General features: G+C 37.9%; 2 protein-coding genes across 5 annotated transcripts in view; one reads left to right on the top strand and one right to left on the bottom strand.

Annotated features, from left to right (window-relative positions):
* Positions 1 to 8,108, top strand: part of ABI3BP (ABI family member 3 binding protein) — a 241,633-nt gene extending 233,525 nt beyond the window's left edge. Inside the window, 5 exon segments of the mRNA XM_032477890.1 lie at positions 2,254 to 2,333; positions 3,073 to 3,102; positions 3,736 to 3,897; positions 5,171 to 5,293; positions 6,636 to 8,108. Of these exon segments, the coding sequence (XP_032333781.1) occupies positions 2,254 to 2,333; positions 3,073 to 3,102; positions 3,736 to 3,897; positions 5,171 to 5,293; positions 6,636 to 6,751 (511 nt within the window). The 3' untranslated portion in view covers positions 6,752 to 8,108.
* A 70-nt stretch (positions 8,109 to 8,178) lies between these two features.
* The window catches only part of TFG (trafficking from ER to golgi regulator), a 31,269-nt gene continuing 19,022 nt past the window's right edge, over positions 8,179 to 20,425 (bottom strand). Inside the window, exons 6-8 of one of the 4 annotated variants that reach the window (XM_032477899.1) lie at positions 18,585 to 18,725; positions 12,614 to 12,703; positions 8,179 to 8,990 (exon numbers count right to left, since the gene is read on the bottom strand). In XM_032477899.1, coding sequence (XP_032333790.1) covers positions 8,611 to 8,990; positions 12,614 to 12,703; positions 18,585 to 18,725 — 611 coding nt within the window. In that variant the 3' untranslated portion in view covers positions 8,179 to 8,610. Of the gene's footprint in view, positions 8,994 to 12,613; positions 12,704 to 18,584; positions 18,726 to 20,425 lie in introns of all 4 variants that reach the window. The other 3 variants (XM_032477911.1, XM_032477905.1, XM_032477897.1) reach the window with 3 other exon arrangements.

Raw genomic sequence — 20,425 nt, 5'->3', positions numbered from 1 at the left:
GTACTTTCTCTGAGACATTATTACGCTCTTATACCTATAGTGTCACAAACAGTGCGACAAAATGTGCTTCTTGGAAAAGATTTTTTCCTTTGAAAATATTTTGTCTAATCAGCCAAAAACATGTGCCTTTTAATTTCCATGCTGTTAATTAAACTTAGTTTAAAGCGATTTCTTCCAAAACTTGTTAAGTGTCATAAAATGGTGGCCAAAAAAACCCCCAAAACATGAAAAAGTAGTTTATCGACGTTTGTGGCCGTACTACAAATGAAGCTGAAGTGTAAATAACTGAAATAAAAAAACGTGGAGATAATTTCAGCCATCACACTTGGCCAAAGCACAGGGCTTTTTGGCAGTGGCCTGGAATGTGGAATGCACTGCCCACTTGAATCAAAGTCCAGATGCCTGTGATTTCTTTTTTCCATTTTCAGATCACCATCGTGGGGTGATTTTTTTTTTTTTTTCTTTTTTATAAGGTTATCAAGCTTCTGAGCTAGAACCTACACCTCTGGGAAATATTCTATGCCAAAGTATCCCGTGTATGTGCAGTTTATTTAAATGAGTCACATGGGTGGTTTTATACTGACTCTTACTGCAAAGGATAAAGGTAGTTTCTATCAGTTGGTTAGTTTACAACATGCTTTGATGTGCAGTCTCTCACTATAAAAACCCTGCACATTTAAATCCCCATATCACAAGGTTTGGAAGTTTGGAAAAGCAAAGACAGTAATAGAATAACGGTTAAGACCCTCATTTTTCTTAACTAAAAAATAGGACACTCCCTACTCTGGGGGTTTGGTGTGTGCTATTATTGTGTGTCATGTAGCGTCTGATACATAGTAAACACACAGGAAGTAGCTGCCATTGTAATGCTGGAATCTGCCTGCCTTAGAGATTCTAGAACTGTCTTTACTACGCTGCTTCAGTATTCAAAACTCTGACTGCTGAGCCCCAGAAAGTTCTCCTGTGACTACTCACTTGGTACCCTTTGTACCAAATTGAGAGCTATCACCCTTCCGTTTTTCACTTATTTATGTCTTTTGTGTGTTCTGCACTTACTCAGTTACAAACTTCTCAAAAAGGGGAATTATCTCCCAGAAGCCTTTTACAGATTTGAGACTCACAGTATTATCAGCTGACTCAAGTTGGTTTTACATTCGAAATTACTTTCCTGCTAAGTCTGCTCCTGAAAGGAACTCTCAGTTTCAGGCAAACAGCAAGTAGCTTTACTGTTTGAATTTAAAAGGATTTGCTCTGCTTGCATATTTGATGGATGAAATTTGTCAACTGTTGCACAGCAATTTAGCGCATAATTAATTCTTAAGAATAGACTCAAACATCCTTATAACTTCAAGGGATCTGGGCTCATTTTGTGTTTTGTTTTTTAACATAAAGGGTTAAGGGCCTGGCCCATATGAATCTCCACATTTTCTGTGTGTATAGAGGGAGAGAAGAGTGTCCTTGTGTCCAGCTCTTCATGAGGTGGCACTACCATGCCTCTGCTGTGGATATATCGTGGCTTCCTGTGATCCGCAGAAGACTTGAGTTCCAGGAGATGACTGGGAACTCCTTGTAACAAAATATCCTCATGTGCACCTGCTTCCATAGCTTCGTCTAGAAGTTCTCCAGTGTCATTGGGCACAGGATTCACCTCAGGAATGTGCTATACTGACCTGGAACTTGTAAACACTGATCAAAAATTGATTCAGTGGCTAGGATGGAGCAAGAGATCTGTGTTTTAAACAAACTTTCCCCACTGCAACTCTTATCTTGTGATCCTGACATAGGCAGTTCAAACCCCACAACAAGGAACATTGCCTAAGTCTAAGGCTATACCCAGGGTTGGGATAATGAGTAAAAAGGAACTGTTGCAATTCTTTGCTTCCAGGAAGTAGCTGAAACATTTAAGGAAGCTGAGGCTCCTTGTTACTGGTATTGGCCTGGGTCCACCACATACCTCTTTCCTGTGTGTCCCATTAGCGATCTGCCCAGTTATTTCTACTAATTTGGAGTTTTTAAAAGACAGCTATCTTTTTTTTTTTTATTAACCTAACCCTTTTCTTCTAGAAAACAATTAGAGAAGCTGTTTGGAAAGTAAAATTAAAGAAATTTTTCTTTCCTGAAGCCCCTTCTAGAACATACGTCCATTCACCATCATGATGGTTTCAAGGTGGAATCAGGAGAAATGTCAGTATGACAAGGACATGCTGTTTCCTACCCCTGAAGACAATGTTACTTTTTTTTCCCCCTAAACAGCTACGAATTCCAGGTGAAACCCAAAAACCCACTTGGTGAAGGCCCCGCCAGCAACACAGTGTCATTCAGTACCGAATCAGGTAACCACATCAACAGTAATCCCCAGCGAGGACATACAGGGCCACACTGGTTTGCACAGCCTGTTTGAAACCCAGCTAAACACTGGGTAAAGTGCTTCTTGAGTTTCAAAAACCATCCATTTGAAAAAGCAAACTGATGAAGGTACCTTCAAGGAAACACCACTTATTTTTTTCCTCATTTATCTTGATGTCAGAAAAAAAGGTAGGCATATCAGTTTAAAAGAAAAAATCATGGAGTCAGTCTATACTCAAAAATCATGAACTCCTCTCTATGCCTAGAATCAAAGCATCAGACCTGCTGAGCCATAGTATCTAGAAAGGGAATTCATTTGATAGTTTTTATGATAAACGGCTATGAAATTTTTTAATTTGGCCTATGCTCCAACTCCTTAGTGAGATACGTCTTTACTCCATCTTGGTGATTTTAGCATCAGTGGTTTTTGTATGAAACTAAAAGAGGAAGAATTTTAAATGAAAGTAAAATCTAGAACAGCAAGACAGACTCTTAACTACTCAAATCACAGAAAGATACCGCTGAGTACTTGGCAGAGGAAATTCTCCAATGGAGAACAATTCCCAAAACAAAATACATAATTTTCAAGCTCAGACTTTAGCAAGAGTGTACTATTTTGCAAGATTTCTTAGCAACTTTAAGCGCCCAGCTCCTTCACTATCCCACTGGAACATGGACCAGCTCACCTAATAACATCTGACTTTTGTGTTTGCTGTTTCTCCTCAGCCGACCCAAGAGTGAGCGAGCCAGTTTCTGGTAAGTACCTGTCTCAATGAGAACACAACTACATGCTTGACTGCAATGAGTCAACTAAACAGGCATGGCAGAAATTTTAGTCATGATGTTTTAGTCCACTTAGTCTTCTTAGAATATCAATCAGGTGTGAACGTTTACCTAAAACACTCAGTAACACTGAGAGCCTATGTTGTTTCAGGAACAAGCTGAATATTTTGAAACCTGCTTTTCATTTATGTAACAGATCAGCTTAAAATTCTGTTTAATAAGTCAAGATACAGCACCACCATTTCCACTTTTAGTAGGTCACATTAAGGCAACTGCTTAAATTGTATAATATGCTACAAAAAAGAAACCTACATTTGCTCCTAAAAGGATGCTGTCTACATTTAGCAAGTCAGAGGCTATTTAACATTGACATGTGCTGCTCCAATATTTACCTCACTACTGACAGAAACTTAATGGAGGGGTTACGTGTTGATCACATGTTAAAATTCCTAAATCTTTGGCCCCGATATTTAGCTTTAGAGAGAATCAGGTATGGGCAAGCTGACAATGAACTTTGCAAACTGCTTTTTTTTAAAAGCTTTTAAGACAGCTCTTCAGTACCCAAAGTCAGATACTTAACTCAGACCACGTGTTTTCCTTTTACAGCAGGAAGAGATGCCATCTGGACCGAAAGACCCTTTAATTCAGACTCTTACTCAGAATGTAAGGGCAAACAGTATGTCAAAAGGACATGGTATAAAAAGTTTGTGGGGGTGCAGCTGTGCAACTCCCTTAGATACAAGATTTACCTGAGCGACTCCCTCACAGGTAAGCAGGGCCACCAGTGCTGTGAGCCTGGTCCTTCAGGGACTGCTTTGCAGCATTGTGTAGCCTGGTCTTTTCTATGGACAGTTCGACACTGGGTGTGATGTAAACACAGATTTTCTTTTTCAGCAAGATGTTATTGGAATCTTAGGATTTGAGACATGCTATTAGCAGGAAAATAATGAAAACACAATTGAAACAGTGCCATCACGGCAAACTTGAATGTAGAGAAACTAGCCACACTTGAGCTCAGTTTTGTTACAGCCAACCAAGGATAAAAAGCTTACTGCTAATGCCTGTATCTAACAATGATCATGGAAGGAATAGGACGTATTTAAGATTCTAATCCTGCCAGAGACAAGAGCAAGATTAAAACACTGGGCCAGAAGGGCTATCCGCCCTTGCTCCAGACTCAGTGGGTTAATATTTTCTCTTCTATAGTCATTCAGTAAAAATTTAAAAGAAATAAGACTGGCCCCAACGTAGGAAGGTAGGCATTTGTTCAGTCATTCAACAAATTCATCTGCTTTGTTCAGACATTGCTTTAGGTGCTGGGGACAAAGCAAGAAACAAGACACATTCCTGCTCTTTGTAGCTTAGTCTAGTGGGGAGAGACTGGCAGCAAATGTGTAAATTAGAATTTCATCTAGTGCTTTGAAGGCAAAAAGGGTGAGAGAAAATGGCTGAATGAAAGCTCCTCTAGTCAAAATGGTTAGGAAAAGCCTCCCTAAAAAGGTAACACTTGCGCTGGGAAGAAAACTGCGAGAAGGAACCAAGCAAAGGCTGAGGGATAAAGAGCAGAGTCAGCAGGAGGAGAAAGGCCAAGGCCTTCGGCAGAGGGTGCCCAGGTGGTCCCGCCAGTGTGGCCGAGGCTTGGGCAGGGGGCGCTCAGGCAGGCGCGAAATCACATGGAGCTTTGAAACCAGGTCAGGACTCTGGGTTTTGTTCTGAGTACAACAGAAGACTGCTGGAGAGGTGATGGAGGGGGAGTAACATGACCTGAGTTGCATTTTTAAAAGATGACTAATCTCTGGGAGGAAAAGGGGAGGAAGGATAGGGAAAGGCAATAGTAAAAGCAAGGATGCCAGCTGGGAGGTGATTATGGAGATGATTCTAAGGTTCAGTCAAGGGACACTGGTGGCTTGAACTAGAATGAAAGGGAGGAAAAAGCACAAGAACAGGGAAGGTGGATTATTTGAAAGAATTTGATTATTTCAGAGTTGTCCCATATCAAAGGGAGGAATACTTCATGATCCCTTTAATTTTGGTTCTTCAGGAAAGTTCTATAACATAGGCGATCAGAGGGGCCATGGAGAAGATCACTGCCAGTTTGTGGACTCGTTTTTAGATGGACGCACAGGACAGCAACTCTCTTCTGACCAGTTACCCACCAAGGAAGGTAAGTTTTTTGAGCCGCCTCATAAACATGAGGCTTTCACAAATCCGCCCCCAGAGCATTCAAGCTGAGGAGAGCTATCACTTTAAAAACAATTCTGTAGTACTACTGCTCTAATGATCTGCCTAGGAAAGACCTTCCATGTAAGACCTTAAAATGAAGACTTTAGTAGAAGTTTCTCAACCTTCCTCCCATTCCTTAACTCTATTCCTTAGAGCCTTTCGGGAAATTACACTCAGCCATATATAAATGCATCCTACCTTAGGAAAACCTGAATTTGCAAGAACAGCTATAAAAGAGCAGCATTTCCCAAACTTTAATCACTCGTGTATTGTTACCTTTATGGTTTTTGTCATACAGAGCACACAGGCAGGTTCTTTTTTAATTCCTTTAAAAACTTTTAAAGATGACTTTATTACTACCATAGATGGGAAAAGGTATTATTTGCTTATTAATAATTATGTAAGTATAATTAATAGAACAATTCTGCTGAGAAATGACTACTTTAACTTGCTAAAGACACATTAGCCCCAAGCTGCTTAATGAGGATTGAAAAGACTGAAAATTAATTTAATCCTTGTCCAGGCAGGGTAGGAGAAGGTAAATTAAATATGCCATATTACTCAGGAACTGCCAAGAGGGGTTTGTTAAATACTTAGTATTATCTGACTAGTCTTTTCAGCAATGCATTTTGTGCACTGGCACATAGTAAAAGATGACTTGGTGAGATCTGTGACCTCATTAACGAAAGGTCAGACTGCTGCAGCCTCCCAGGAACTGGATGTTCTGGAGCCACTATACTGTCATTGTCTCTATTTCTGTAACATTTTACATTCACAGCTAAATTTTTAATCGTTCAGTGTAGGGTCCTTGAAGGAAGCTTTCCCCAAAGTTGAATTCTTAGAAATTCAGCAATCTGAGAACTACCCTTCTTTTGTTTCCTAACACTTTAGAACACACTTTCACCCAGATGACTTCACAGACCATCACTGTGCAGGAACATGCAGAAAGTACACTTTCACATAAGGCGGCGTGTACTGAACCTCGCCTGTGACACGCAAACAAAACACGAAACCCTTCCAACTCCTGCCCCTTCTCAGCTTCGGCTCTCCAATACCACCAACCATCCTACCCTAACTTACTAAGGCAGGTGTCACGGAGTTCCACGCGCCCCTGATGTTTAGCCAGCCGTTACTATCTCAAGAAAGACACCAGGCCTTGGTTGTTAGCCATTTTCCAAAATACCCCGCTTCACCTAGAGTAACCTTCAGGCACCCTTCAATCTGTGAGCAGTGAGGACAAAAACAACATAGCAGCTATTAAAATTAATTATTTTCCCTCATAGGCTATTTCAGAGCAGTTCGCCAGGAACCTGTCCAATTTGGAGAAATTGGTGGTCACACTCAAATCAATTATGTCCAGTGGTATGAATGTGGGACCACAATTCCTGGAAAATGGTAGATGCTGCAGTGATGTTCTGTCTCACCATGGCCAAAAATAATTGGAAACAGTATGGTATGTGGTATGTGTCACATGCATTTAAAGCTCTTATGTTTACTATGTATAAAAGTTTAAAATCTAATTAATAGCAATATTAGATGTTTATTAGAAAGACTGCTAAGAATATTTATCAGGTTTTACAAAGTCATTTTAAGAAAGCAAGATATTAACAGAATAACATTTTGGGGAAGCTGGCTCCCTGTTCATGGTATTTTAAGAGATCATTTGTTTATTATTTATCACACTGTTGTAATGATGTTTTAAGATACTTTTATAACAAAATTAACATCAAAAAACTAATATACTTTTAAAAAAATTTACTTTTATTGTGTATTCTTCCCACTGGTGAGTTAACTCCATAAATCTCTACTTGGTTTAACTTATTAGAGCAAATTATCTTCATCATATATATCTGTGGGGTGGGGAAAGTCTTAATATTCACGTTTATTTAAACTTCAACTCTTTAGCAACAGCTGAACAGCTTTTCTGAAGCATTTAAATAGTTACCTATTCATGCTAATATACACTTCCTTAAATATTTGCAAATTACTGAAAAGACTGAATCAGTAAATTTTATTTCAGCTGAAAATGGATTGAGAATCCGATATATCATTTCAAGATACATATTTTGTTCTTTCTCTGCCCTTAAATGTTACAGTGTCTAAATGTTCTTTGTCAAACTGTCCGTTTAAGCAGTTGCACTCATACTGTTTTTAACATCATTCTAATCAAGCTGTATACGGAAGCTGGCTAGTAAAGTCTAAGCACGCAAGGATAAGACGTGATGAGATCCCTGCCATTTTACAGGCCATTTTTTACACAGATCTTTTAGCAATGAATGTATCAAAGGTTGTTTTCATAATGCTAACTCAATCTGTATGAAAATCTCATTTTTATTTAAAGTACTGTTTTCCTTCATTTGGAGAGAGGCAGGGAAGCTGCATTGTTGCCCTCATTCTTTTAAGGACCTTTCAGTGCTTACCTTTCCACGTGTTTCAATTTTATCAATACTACATTTTATATTTTTCAAACAAGTAAAACCTCTGCAATAAAGAGATGTACTTTTTATTTTTAAGACGGATTCTGAATGGTTCATCTTTATAAGGAAACTCAAATTATTTGGGGTCTACCAAGCCTTTTAATACTGAATCTATTGGTTTTTATATAATGCTAAACTGTCTTTTTTGAAAAATGTTTTAAAGTCTCATTGTTGTAAGCCAAAGTCAGGACAAAACCAAACAGCACTGTACTTCTCTAAATATAAAACTGTAAGTTAAAATGTCTGTATTTCATTTTAAGACCAAAACATCAATAAGGATTTCTGTTTCTTGCCTTTTTTCTCATGTATATATAGTGTCAATAACTAAATTAAATTACAAGACCACTAATGGATTCAATCAATCACTTTTATTAACCTATCATCATCAATGTTACATTTTATACATAATATCTAGTCTTCTCAAACGAATCTACTTTAGTACATCATGTTAATAGTAAAAAGCCAAGTAAGATGGCTAAACTTCAACCTAGCGTTTTAGTATCCTCTGGACAAGGCAAGCGAGAAAGTCAATCACTTGACACACATGTAAGAGTAGTGTTCCAAAATAACTAGGAAGCTGCTACACTTTTAAGCAGGGGAGGAAAAAAACTTTCATTTTGGTCTTTTTTTTTCCCAGCAAATTATACTTTCAATTAACAGCAACATCATAAAAAAATGCTTTTTAAATTTCTGAACTTCAATACAAATTAAAATTGCAGCACTGGAGTCTTTTGGGAGGCAAACAGCTGGCAGCTACATTCATCAGTGTAACTGAGCCTCTTTACCGATACCCTGGTCCAGGCTGGGTATAGCCCTGACCAAAGGGAGGCCGGTTACGCGCATAAGGGTTAGGCCCACTTGGAAGAGGGGTCATGGTACTTCCAGGAGGTGGAGTAAAACCTGGTCTTGGTTGATAGGCCCCAGGCTGGCTTGGAGCCATTCCGGGCTGTGTGGCAGGGGCCACGGTATAATTAGCAGGCTGAGAAGTCTGGGCACTGTAAGTCTGTGGCGGGTAACTGCTCGCCTGGTACTGCTGTGGCGGGTGAGCAGGCATCTGCTGCGGCTGACCGGAAAAGGCAGGAGCCGGTGCCTGCGAAGTTGGCTGCTGGCCGTATCCCTGGAACTGCTGAGGTTGTTGGGGTCCAGTCTGCTGACTATAGCCTGCTGAAAAGGTAAAACATACATATTTTATTCTTTCTTTTGGTGAATGTTTTCCAGAGAATGAGTCTTTCTTACTGCTATGGACCAAAAATGATGAGAAATTTAACAAACTTAATCCTAAGTATTTATGTAACAAGTAGAGTAGGTAGATTCCATCATTTAATACTATTTCAAGACCACATAGTATAAAAGAAGCACTTTCTATACAATTCTTTAAACCCTCTAATCTTAAATTAAAACCATTATTTACACATTTCTTCTACTTCAACTCCTCCTAGACTATATAATCCCTGACAGCAAATTCGTGTTCTGGCGTAACTCCCAGTATAGAGTAGATGTTCATATGATAAATGTAGGAATTAATGCAAAGGCTAGTCATTAACCTTATTTTGAGGGGAGGCCTATTTAATAACAGTACCAAATAAAAACACATTATAGAGAATGAATATTTTTAAATGAAACAGCGGTGCAACAGAGACATCTTACTGTACTAATGAGATGCTTTAAGGTTTAGTCACTGTATAAGAACTAAGCCATTTAAGAATAAGCATTAAATGCCCATTTTCACAATCCTTAAAATCTTCCTTTTAGATTTGGTATCTGATGTTTTTGCCTTTACAATTCCAAATTCTGGTTCAGCAGTAACAACGTAACACACAGAAAGCATATCATATTGACCCACAAAAATCAACATCTATATTCATTATTTACTAGGATGTAAATTTTTTTTAAAAGAAAAAGTCTGCTTCACTAAAAACTTTTATCTCTACCATGAAACACACCTGCAGCTACTTGCAATGAAACCTCTCCATTGACTGGAATCCTGTCAGCATTAAATACCAGATACATAAGAAAATTATTAAAATATGTACAACCCTGCATTAAAAAAAATAAAAAGGATTGAATGAATTTGAGTATATTCTGAACTCACCTTGAACCTGGGTTCAAAATTTACTCATGAAAGAAATCTTTTTGACATAGTCCATGAACAAAACTGGAAAAGGTCACAGAGGGAAACTGCCAAACCAGCAGAGTGTCAAACATGGTCCAGTGTTACCACCACCACTTACAGTCTCCAAGCAGAGTATTTAGTTGACTATTTCCATATCTCCCAAATTCAAGTTAATAGGACTAGCAGGATCAGAAATACAAAGATAATAATTTGAAAAGAACTAAATTTTACTCAGTGACGACCTAACTAAAATCATTAAAAGCAAGCTTAATTTTTTGTTAGTAATTCATATATCTAAAGCATTTTACTCACAGTAGTATCCAAATACTGAACTAATGTCAATTCATGATAAAAACTTGAAAGTCATACAACTTCTCCTGTCTTCTACATAATTTTTTTTTTATTGTAAGTTTTTGGAAAAACAGAAGGACTCAGCTTTTATATTGAAAATGTCTGTTCAACTTAAGATTGTGAGCAAAAAAAAGCTGTCTTTTCATCCTGGCAAATGAAATCTAAACTGCCTTTTTAACAGAATCTGGGGACAACCATATCCTTTATTTCTCAGGAGAGGGAATAACCTAAGGGCCTAAGATGCTGTTTCATTAGCAACCTACAAGTCTTTGACCATAATGTGGCAATACCTCTATTAATGTATATAGTCTCCCTCCCCACCACCATCCCCTCCCTTGGAAAACAAAATCAATGAGTAACTTTGGTGAAAAACACAGAAATGGCAAAAAAAAATGGAAATTCTGTGGTTTTCTGAGTAAGTGAATAGTACAAGACAAGGAGTCATACAGTCCACAAAGCCTAAAATATTTACTACGTAGCCTTTTATGTTTGCAGGAAAGCCTGCCAACCCCTGGTCTAGAATGGAGAACACAGAATGACAGAGGTAAGCAATTTACTGTGAAGTCAAGTGTACTGGGTTCTGGTCTAGCTCCCCCACTAAGTGGCTTCAATGCATCGCAACTCCGTAAACCCTCATGCCTCAGGTAGAAAATGAATGGGTGGGACAGGATCAGTGGTCCCCACCCTGGCTGCAGTTTAGAATGATTTCTGATGCTTTTAAAATATCAAAGCCTGAGTCCCACCCCCAACCAAATGAAACAAGATCTCTCAGAGGCCGCTGTAAATTTCAAAACAAAAAACAAAAAACACCTCTCCAGGTGATTCTGAGGCACAGTGAAGGCTGAAATCCCCTGGATTAGATAACTAGGTCTGTTCCACTCTATTATTTCCACAAATTATATAATTTGTAACACTAGTTTCTGTTTAAAGGACTACATCCTAAAAATAACCTTCCCCCAATATCACAGTCCAAGTTTAATTCAGTCCACCTATTTTATATAATTAAAAACTAGCCACTATAGGTTAAATCACTCTACAGAAATACAATCCAAATAAAAACTGCTGTGTGTGTCGAAATACGTTAAACTCCGATGATAGAATTTAATGGTCTAGTTCAGGGGACAAGAAACATTTTTCTGTAAAGGACTAGACAGTAAGTAATTCTACGCTTTGGGAGCCGCAAGGTCTCAAACTTTTAACCCCAGAGGTGACGTTTTCACACAGCGAGTTTGAAGCAGAGTAAGAAAAAAACAGCATATTCTTGCTTTAAGAATAGTTGTCCCCTGTCATTTTTTATTGAGTAAAACAATTAGGCTTTTTTGAGTGGAGTTTCTTAGAATCATTGATGGCAGCCGTCTACTGCATGGAGGTTAACCTCAGATGATACCTAAGTTAATATCTATATAAATGAGGTAATGTGTACAAAACTCTTTAAACTAACGCTCTAGATTTATGCCTGGGCTCCAGGGATGGTTCTTACTAGCTATGATGTATTGACTCCAGGTAAGCTGCTTAATCTTTCTGTACCTGAAAAAGGGACTGCTAATGAGGCTGACTTCCCCCTCCATGTATTTACTGCCTGTTTTTCTCATTTTTGTATTGTAAAATTAATCCTTTAATTTTTTAAAATTTAATTTTTTGAAATTTGAAATTTTGATACTTAAATCTTTGGCTGTAAAACAAGAGTTGAACACAAATTCTCAGATATAACAAATGTAAAAATTACGTGAATTATAACCACACTATTCAAAGCTACACTGAAGAGATTTTTATGTTCTTAGTTAGTTGCCTGAAATGTTTCACACAATTCTACTTTTAGGGCCTGTTTTTGGTATTCCTACATACTTTTGGGAGATTTAAAAACCTAAGTAGCTCAATTTGGTTCTTATTTTATAAGATCGCCTCTTTCCATGTATGAGGGAACTGTTAATAGTTTTACAGGTACTAAGAGTACACTGGGATTATGTGTCACATATAATGGAGGAAAAAATACTGCATTTTTGTAGTTTTAAATCACCCAGGAAGTACAGGAGGAGATAGCTTTGTATTAAAAACTTTTTTATACTACAAGTTATTACAGAAATCACCTACTATGACTATAAGTTTTACTTGCCCACTGGAAAACTGAAATGGTGATTTACAATAAAATATTTATGCAAAATATTTTAATAAATAAATGATTTTCCCCAATAAATACTTCATAGCTACTATAACAATGCAAAGTATTGCAAATCAAGGGATTAAGAGGAAAGAATTAAAATTTAATGAGTCTAGAAACTGCTCAAAACCACGAGCCAGCGCCCCCTGGACACGTGCTCACCTGAATACTGGACACCGTACGGCTGTGCCGGCGCCGGCGGCTGCTGGGTGCCGTAGCCCGCCTGCTGTGGGTACTGCTGGTACATCTGACCTACAGAGCACAAGACACAGGGAAAGGGGCAGGTTTAACTGAGCAGAAGAGAAATTTTTTTTAAGACACATTTAATTCTCTCCCCCTTCACACAGAAATACACTGAGTACCAAGACACAAGAATGTGTCTGTTCCCTCTTCAGATGTCTCCGAAGAAGAAGAGAATGAACAGTTTAACAGATAGATGTGGACACTCTGCTGCGGATTAACTTGCAGCAAATAACACTAGTGGTTACTTCATAAAGTCCAGAAAAACAAATGTTTTCAAACCCAAATGCCAACAGATATGTACTGCTAATGTTCAGTAAAAAATCAAATGAGTCAAAATTCAATAAATAAAAATCTGAAAAAAGGGACAAATACCATTAATAGCTCCTAAATCTTTCCCAAAGCCCTGTCTTTTGATATCTAAAGGCTTGAACCTTTGTTGCCATATTAATGGACTCTTTGGTAGCAAGGACCTACATCTTTCATTCCAGGCCTCAAAGACACACTTGGCATTTGACAACAGTTTGCTTTTCATCATCTGAGTATCCTACCCAATCATGTGGCCTCTGCTAAAGCTGAAGTGGTTCCCAGTTCCCCTTTGAATAATGGCACACGTGTTTAACCCTGGTGATGAGTTCTTAGAAATGGAAGTCTTACTTGGGGTCAGCAGACCATAGTTTCTATGGAGAAACCTTTTAGATAGATACTGCTATTACAGGTGATTTCCAAGCAAGCAAGGATTTATTGGTTCATGTCTTTATCATGTCTACTACTTTACAGTTGTTCTAACAGTGGATTTAGCCAGATCTAATGCCTAGAGTAGCAATAAAACTTGCGTTGTAATATCTAGCAAATATTTAAATTTTTTAAAAAATCTAGCTAGTATTTAAATGTTTAAAATAATTAAATGTTGCTAATTCTTTAAAAAATATTCAAACTTACCTGCTGTTAGTCAGAAGACTATGGGTAAATAGCATACTTATGGGCAGAAAAAGACAACTAGTGAAAAAAAGTCAGTGCATTACCCAGCGCCATTCCAACTGAGGAGCAGTGCTCACAGGCTGAGATCCAGGGACAGAACCCACGCTACCGGGCCGGCTGCTCAGCCCGACGTACTGCAGCACTAAATGAGCTATGCCTGTATTTATAGCCAGCTTATTTCCCAGCAAGCAGCTGTATGCTTTTTATGATAGAAATAAAATTTGCTTAACTATTTTCCAGTTAAAAAGTCAACCTCATTAGCAATCCCTATTTCAGATACAGAAAGATTAAGCAACTCACCTGGAATTAATACATCACAGCTAGTAAGAGCCATCCCCGGAACGCAGGCATAAAACCCTAGAGCATTAGTTTAAAAGGAGTTCTGTACACGTTATCTCATTTATGTAAATATTAACTTTGGTATCATCGGAAAGCCTGAGATTAACCTCCATATAGTAGACAGCTGCCAGCAATGATTCTAAGGAACTCTCACTCAAAAAAGCCTAATTGTTTTCCTAAAAAAAAAAGACAGGGGACAGCTATTCTTAAAGCAAGTGCAGGTTCTATTTTTCTCTTACTCTGCTTCAAATTCATTGTGAAAACACCATCCCTGGAGTTAAGAGTTTCAGACGTTTACTCTCTCTACAAAGTATTCCTTTTATTTATTGTAAACACACTTCACTCAAGTCTAAAACGGGACTCAGTCACAGTATTGTCACAATATTGTGAAACTTAATTATGAAGTATGTGCTTAGTGGTAAAAAAGGAGGAACAACTTAGTATATTTGAAGAAAGAGACAGCTACAGGATCTATTAAGTGAAAAAGCAAGATGCCAACACAGTTTAGAGTAAGCTATGATTGGAAGAAAAAGTATGTGTGTGTGTATATATATATTATATAAAGTATATATATATAAAAGCTATGTTTTGTGTATTATATTTAGAAAGAATCAATGGTAGAAAAAGGTTAGAGTCATAAAAAACATTTTCTAAGGGGAGAATGAGAATGGGACGAAGCAAAGAGTAATGGTGAGCCTTCTGGGACTGCACTTTGTTACACGGACTGGCAGCCAGCCTCCATGATTACCCTCAGTGACTCCTGCACAGATAGAGCATATGACAAGGGGCTGGTATCCTTTACATTTTTTCAGAAATTAACAAAGATTAACTCCACAACACAAAAATAAGCAATAAACACGTGAGTGTCCATTCTCTCGTATAGTCCCCTCACACTGAATAGTGCTGACCTATATACCATTAGAATACTGCACACATGACAGTGACATTTCTGAGGACAGGCTGTGAAAGACAGCCACCCACTATTACTCTCTCTTGATCATTCGTTGTGGTGGGAGCTGCCACGTCATGAGGTCATCCAAGCAGCCTATGACGTCCACGTGGTGAGGAACTGAAGCCTCCTGCAACAACCGTGTGAGGGAGTCCTCTTAGAAGTGGATCCTTCAGCTCAGGTTAAGCTTCAGGTGACTGCAACTTCATAAGAGACCCTGACCTAAAACCACCAAGCTAAGCTGCTCCCACATCCCTAACTCTCAAACTGTAAGATAATAAATGTTTTAAGCATCTATGTTTTGGGATAAATTGTTACATAGCCGTAGATGATGAATATACGTAGTTTTGACTTTAAAAACATGCAGGGTTGACAGCTATAGAAAAAAGAAAATCTTAAGACACACAAATGGGAAAGTGAACCCTGTTAGACTCCTGATTTGAACAAGCCACTGACTGTAATAAGGTAATCAAGAGACAAGTAGGGAAGTTCAAATATGTATGTATGTGTTGACTTTAAGAATCACCTAATTTTGTTGCGTGTGATAATGACATGGTGGTATTGCTAAAAAGAAAAGGTTATCATCTAGACAGGCACACTGAAATCATCGAGTGAAAAGTAGCAGAGGGAGTAGTAGGTAAAAACGAATGCGAAAATACCGGTAAGTGTTGAAGCCACGTGATGGAAACATGAAGAGTTGATTATTCTAGCTCTACTTTTACATACGTTTCAAAATTTACATAATAAAAGCTACTTTAAAAGTCTACTCAGCTTATCATTATATTACCACATGATTTTATAGATTTTAATTATATCCTTTCCACCTTTTTAGTTTGTCAAAGAGCAATACTTCCTGGTCTTTGATGATTTTTAGCGCTCTTCTCTGTATCCTCACCACTTATCTATGTTTTTGGCAACCACTCAACTGCATGTGGCTTTCCAGTAACAGAGGCACTCACTTTATCTGAAAAAGATAATACTGTCCATTTTATTTCTATTCATGATGCTTAACATTTTGTTGATCCTTTTAACTGAACAACACATATTAAGATTAAAATTCTTGAAAAAAAAATGTACAAATCCGATGTCCCTTTTATCGAATTTAAGAACCGAGAATTATTTACTTTTAGATTATTTCACATCTAAGAGATTGCTATGTTAATCAATTATACGTAATAGATTTTTTTGTTGATTATTCTGCTCAAATTATGATGAGCAGTTGATCTAACTAACTGGTGCTGTCAGGGACTCACTACACATCACACATCATAAAGTATTCATTAAAGTAGTCTATAATTCATGTTGGGAACGTATAAATAACTGCTACACTAACCTAGAGCTGTGCCACCCAGTACAATCGACACTGGCCACACATGGCTACTGATAAGCACCTGAGCCGGGGCTAGTCTTAACTGTGATACGCTGTGTTTCAAATCAGTGTCATACCCCAGATCTCCAATAAGCAGTATGAAAAACAATATAAAACATTAACTTTTTAATAACGATTACGTGTTGATACACTGGATAGAGTGGATTAAATAAAATGTATAATGAAAATTAATTTTACCTTTTTTTAGAAACTTTTTTTTAATGTGGCTAATAGAAAATTTTAAATTACATGTGGCTTCCACTGTATTTCTTTTGGACAGCACTAATCTAGAGATTCACCTCTAGAATGCTAATCTATTGATTAATGTCCCATTATAATAACTTTATAATTTTTTATGTTGTAAGTTTTAATGTAAACTAAAAAAAGTAACATTTTATAAGGTATACAATTAATGCCACCCTAAAGGAATCCATTCATATCATATGGTCTTAATCTGATGTCTCCAGAAAATGGAACTTGGTTGCTAGAGTCAGAAGTGGGAGAATTTTCAAATTTGCACTGTATATCCTTTCATATTTTTAGAATTTTACCTATTTGAAAATAAATTTGCCATTTAAACAAATCCCTAATAGAATAATTTGAGATATTGTTAGTACAGCCTTAAATCCCATTCCTTTATAAGTGAACAGAAAACATTATTTGGTACAATTACCCTTCCAACTTCCATCCTACAACAGGATGCACTGCTTCAAATGGGACTTTTTTTTTTTTTTTTTTTAAGAAATGTTAGTTCACCTGATACAGCCATTAAACTCCCATCATATCTCTGGCACTCTGCTTTTGCCTCCCTGTTTCAGACACATCTGCTTCAATTCTAGCTTGTTCCAGTTTTGGCAGTTGCAACCTGGTACAAAGGAAAGACTACAGGCGGTTGAAAAAAGGCTTAAGCAGTAAGAAATTCTTCCCAGAACCACTCATACATCAGCAAACTGCCACCTGCTAGTCCAGATGACTAGCATGCACCCAATGGGACAACTCTAAAAGTAAGGCCACAGGATAATTGGGACTCTACTACAAAAGTGCTTGGTTAAAAAAACAAAACAAGTTCATACTGTATAGCACAGGGAACTATATTCAATATCTTGTGGTAATTTATGGTTAAAAAGACTATGAAAACAAATATAGGTAGGTTCCTGTATGACTGAAGTATTGTGCTGTACACCAGAAATTAACACAACATTGTAAGCTGACTATACTTCAATTAAAAAAAAGTGCTTGGTGCATTTTAGGCTACAGATTGTTTGTTTGTTTTAATGTGATTGATAAACTCAGTCACTTACGGTGTTGAAAAACTTGCTTTTGGTGCTGAAAATACATCATACCACCACCTGGCCCCTTTATACAAATAGAGCACCATCTGGTGTTTGTTTTAAAGTAGAATGTGTGTTTTTAAAAGTCCTACCATGCATGGGCAATTCAAAGAAATAACTCTTCAACATCTGGAAGGAACCCTAGATCAGTAACCATGCAGCCACATTCTACAAAGCTTCCAAGGGTTTCAGTGAGGCACCTCATGCTTGCTGTCCTGAGCTATGTGGCCCCTCAATCCCCTTCAACCCTGGCAATGACCCCTTTACCTGTTAAATACTGAGCTTTCAAGTTCTATGTCATTCAGGACTAAAGACATTCTTTTAAAACCACGGGTTTAGTCCAATTTAAAATTTACAGTGGGAGGGTATCAAAACCCAGAGACTGAACTGCTCATCCAAGGATGTACCATTTAGAGAGGAAAACTTTGATTTAAAATACATTGCTTTTTCCCCAAAAGATATATTGCTAACTGCACAAAAATATAAAGGGCTATTTATCTTTTCAAAACACTACTTAACTAAAGTTATGCTTTACCTCTATTCTTCAAGTCATTTTAAATCACAAAAATGATACGCAGTTGCAAGAGAGGAAGGGAGAAGGAAATAAAATTGCACCTAAGTAGATTACAAAATAAAGTGTGACCTCAATGGGTCACTTCTGCCCTCATGGTCACCACTAACTAGTGACTGGTATGAATCCTTCCTGATCATTCACCCTGTATTAATATTCATATGAACACTTTGTTAGTTTTTTTTTTCCTTAATAACTGGAAGCATACCTGACATATTGTTCTATTTGGTTTTTTTAACCCCAAACTATGTCAGTAAATCAAAACTTTTCACAACCGGGCTCATGGCATGAACGCCTGTGTAAGCTTTTCATCATTAGCAACAACCACACACAAACTCTAAGTTCTATTTTACCTTCACTCTGACCTGCTTGAGTCTGAGCTCCTGTATATGGTGGCTGCTGTGGCTGAACTCCTGGCGGGTGAGCTGCGGAAGAGGAGGAAGCAATGCTGTCGGGAGTTCCTGAACGGTCTTCTGCAGGAGCACTGGGTGGCCCTGGATGGTCATGAAAAGTCAGTTCAGTTTCTAATACAAGACCTTTCCCCAACAAGCCCAATTAATAAATTTGGTTAAGACACTAAAAATAAAAGTACTGTAGAATAAGCATAAGCACAAATACAGCCTCTTATATTGGTGTATATACTTTTTTTTTCCCTTTGCTCCAGTCTCTTAAGAATCCAAAGATACAACTGGAAACCCTTCCCTGCAGTGTGGGGTGCTACATTCCTGAGTCCTAAACTCCTGCAAAAACCAAAACTCAACTCTGCCATACCAGTATCTTCTACTTTATGCCACCTAATTTTTAGACCAACCAAAACTGTCATTTCATTCTTCAGTGGGTCTCCACTGCCCAGAAATTCAGTTCAGCCCTCTAGTTTGGTATTTAAGGGTCCAAGCCCTCACAATTCCTCTTCTCATATGCCCCCTTCATCTAAACTAACCTATTCCCTATTCCTCCAATGATGTATCTAACATTCTTCTGCCTCCATCTCATCTATCACTGTTCCCTCCACTGTCCCACTTTCATATATCTAAATGTAACATTCCTTAAAACCCAGTTAAAACTCCCACTTCTGGTAAGCCTTCTTCACCCATAAATACTTTTTTCCACTCGTGAGCTTCTATGGAGTATACTTCTATTATGACCCTTACCAACTCCTACTCTGCTTTTCTGATCAGGTCCCACCTTCCCTCTTAGGCCAGGAGCTCTTTTAGCCAGGCTCTTTTCTGGTTCTTTCCATCTGCCACACAAGGCCTAGCTCTCTCACACATGGAACACTCAAAATTCTTCCAAAATAATGAACAAAGAAGTAAATGGAGTGAAGTTAAAAAAGATATTCTGCAGACAGCTTCTTTAAGTTCTTTTTATTTGGGCAATAACAGAAGAGTGGTTAAAAACACAAGTTTTAGAGCCACACTCTGCCTAGGTTCGAATCCCAGTGCTGCCACTTAGTAGCTGTGTAACTCTGGGCATGTTACTTAATCTCTTTCTGTGGCTCAGTTTCCTCATCTGTACAAAAGAAATACTAATTCCAACTTCGTATGCTTACTGTAAGGATGAGTTACCAAGTACTTTTAGCAAGCGCTTGTAAAAGAGACTACACAGGGAAAGCGGCAAGAAAGGGGTAGGGGATTAAGGGGTACAAACTATGTATGAAATATATAAGCTACAAGGATATACTGTACAGCACAGAGAATAGAGCCCTAGTTTATAACTATAAATGGACTATAGCCTTGAAAAATTGTCAATCTCTGTGTTACACACCTGAAACATATAATATTGTACATCAACTATACCTCAATTTTAAAAAATATGAAAAAAAGTGGTAATACAGCAAGAGCTTATGAAAGTAATGACCACTTAGAAAGCTCCACCGAAGTACTTTCAATTACTAGCAGACCAATTTCCCCGAGGGCAAATCTCTGTCCTCTGTGCCTGGTGTAGCCCAGAATTTAGCACTGCCGGAGGCGCACAGTTGGGAACTGATAGTCCAGATACTGATGAGAATCCCAAACTAGGATAACAGCAGTGGTAATGCAAGAGAAACTGATGACTACCAGAGTAAAATGGACGCTGCTCCTGTGTACCACTACTTTACTGATATTTATAAATACGCAGACAAACACACACACACATCCCTCTTAAGGATGACACATATAAGACAAAGTTATTTTCCTAAAAAGAATTATTTGAC

This window comes from Camelus ferus, chromosome 1, assembly GCF_009834535.1.
Source record: "Camelus ferus isolate YT-003-E chromosome 1, BCGSAC_Cfer_1.0, whole genome shotgun sequence".
Taxonomy (NCBI): Eukaryota; Metazoa; Chordata; class Mammalia; order Artiodactyla; family Camelidae; genus Camelus; species Camelus ferus.
The sequence above is the reverse complement of the archived record's forward strand: the minus strand, read 5'-3'. Positions and strand labels throughout refer to the sequence as shown.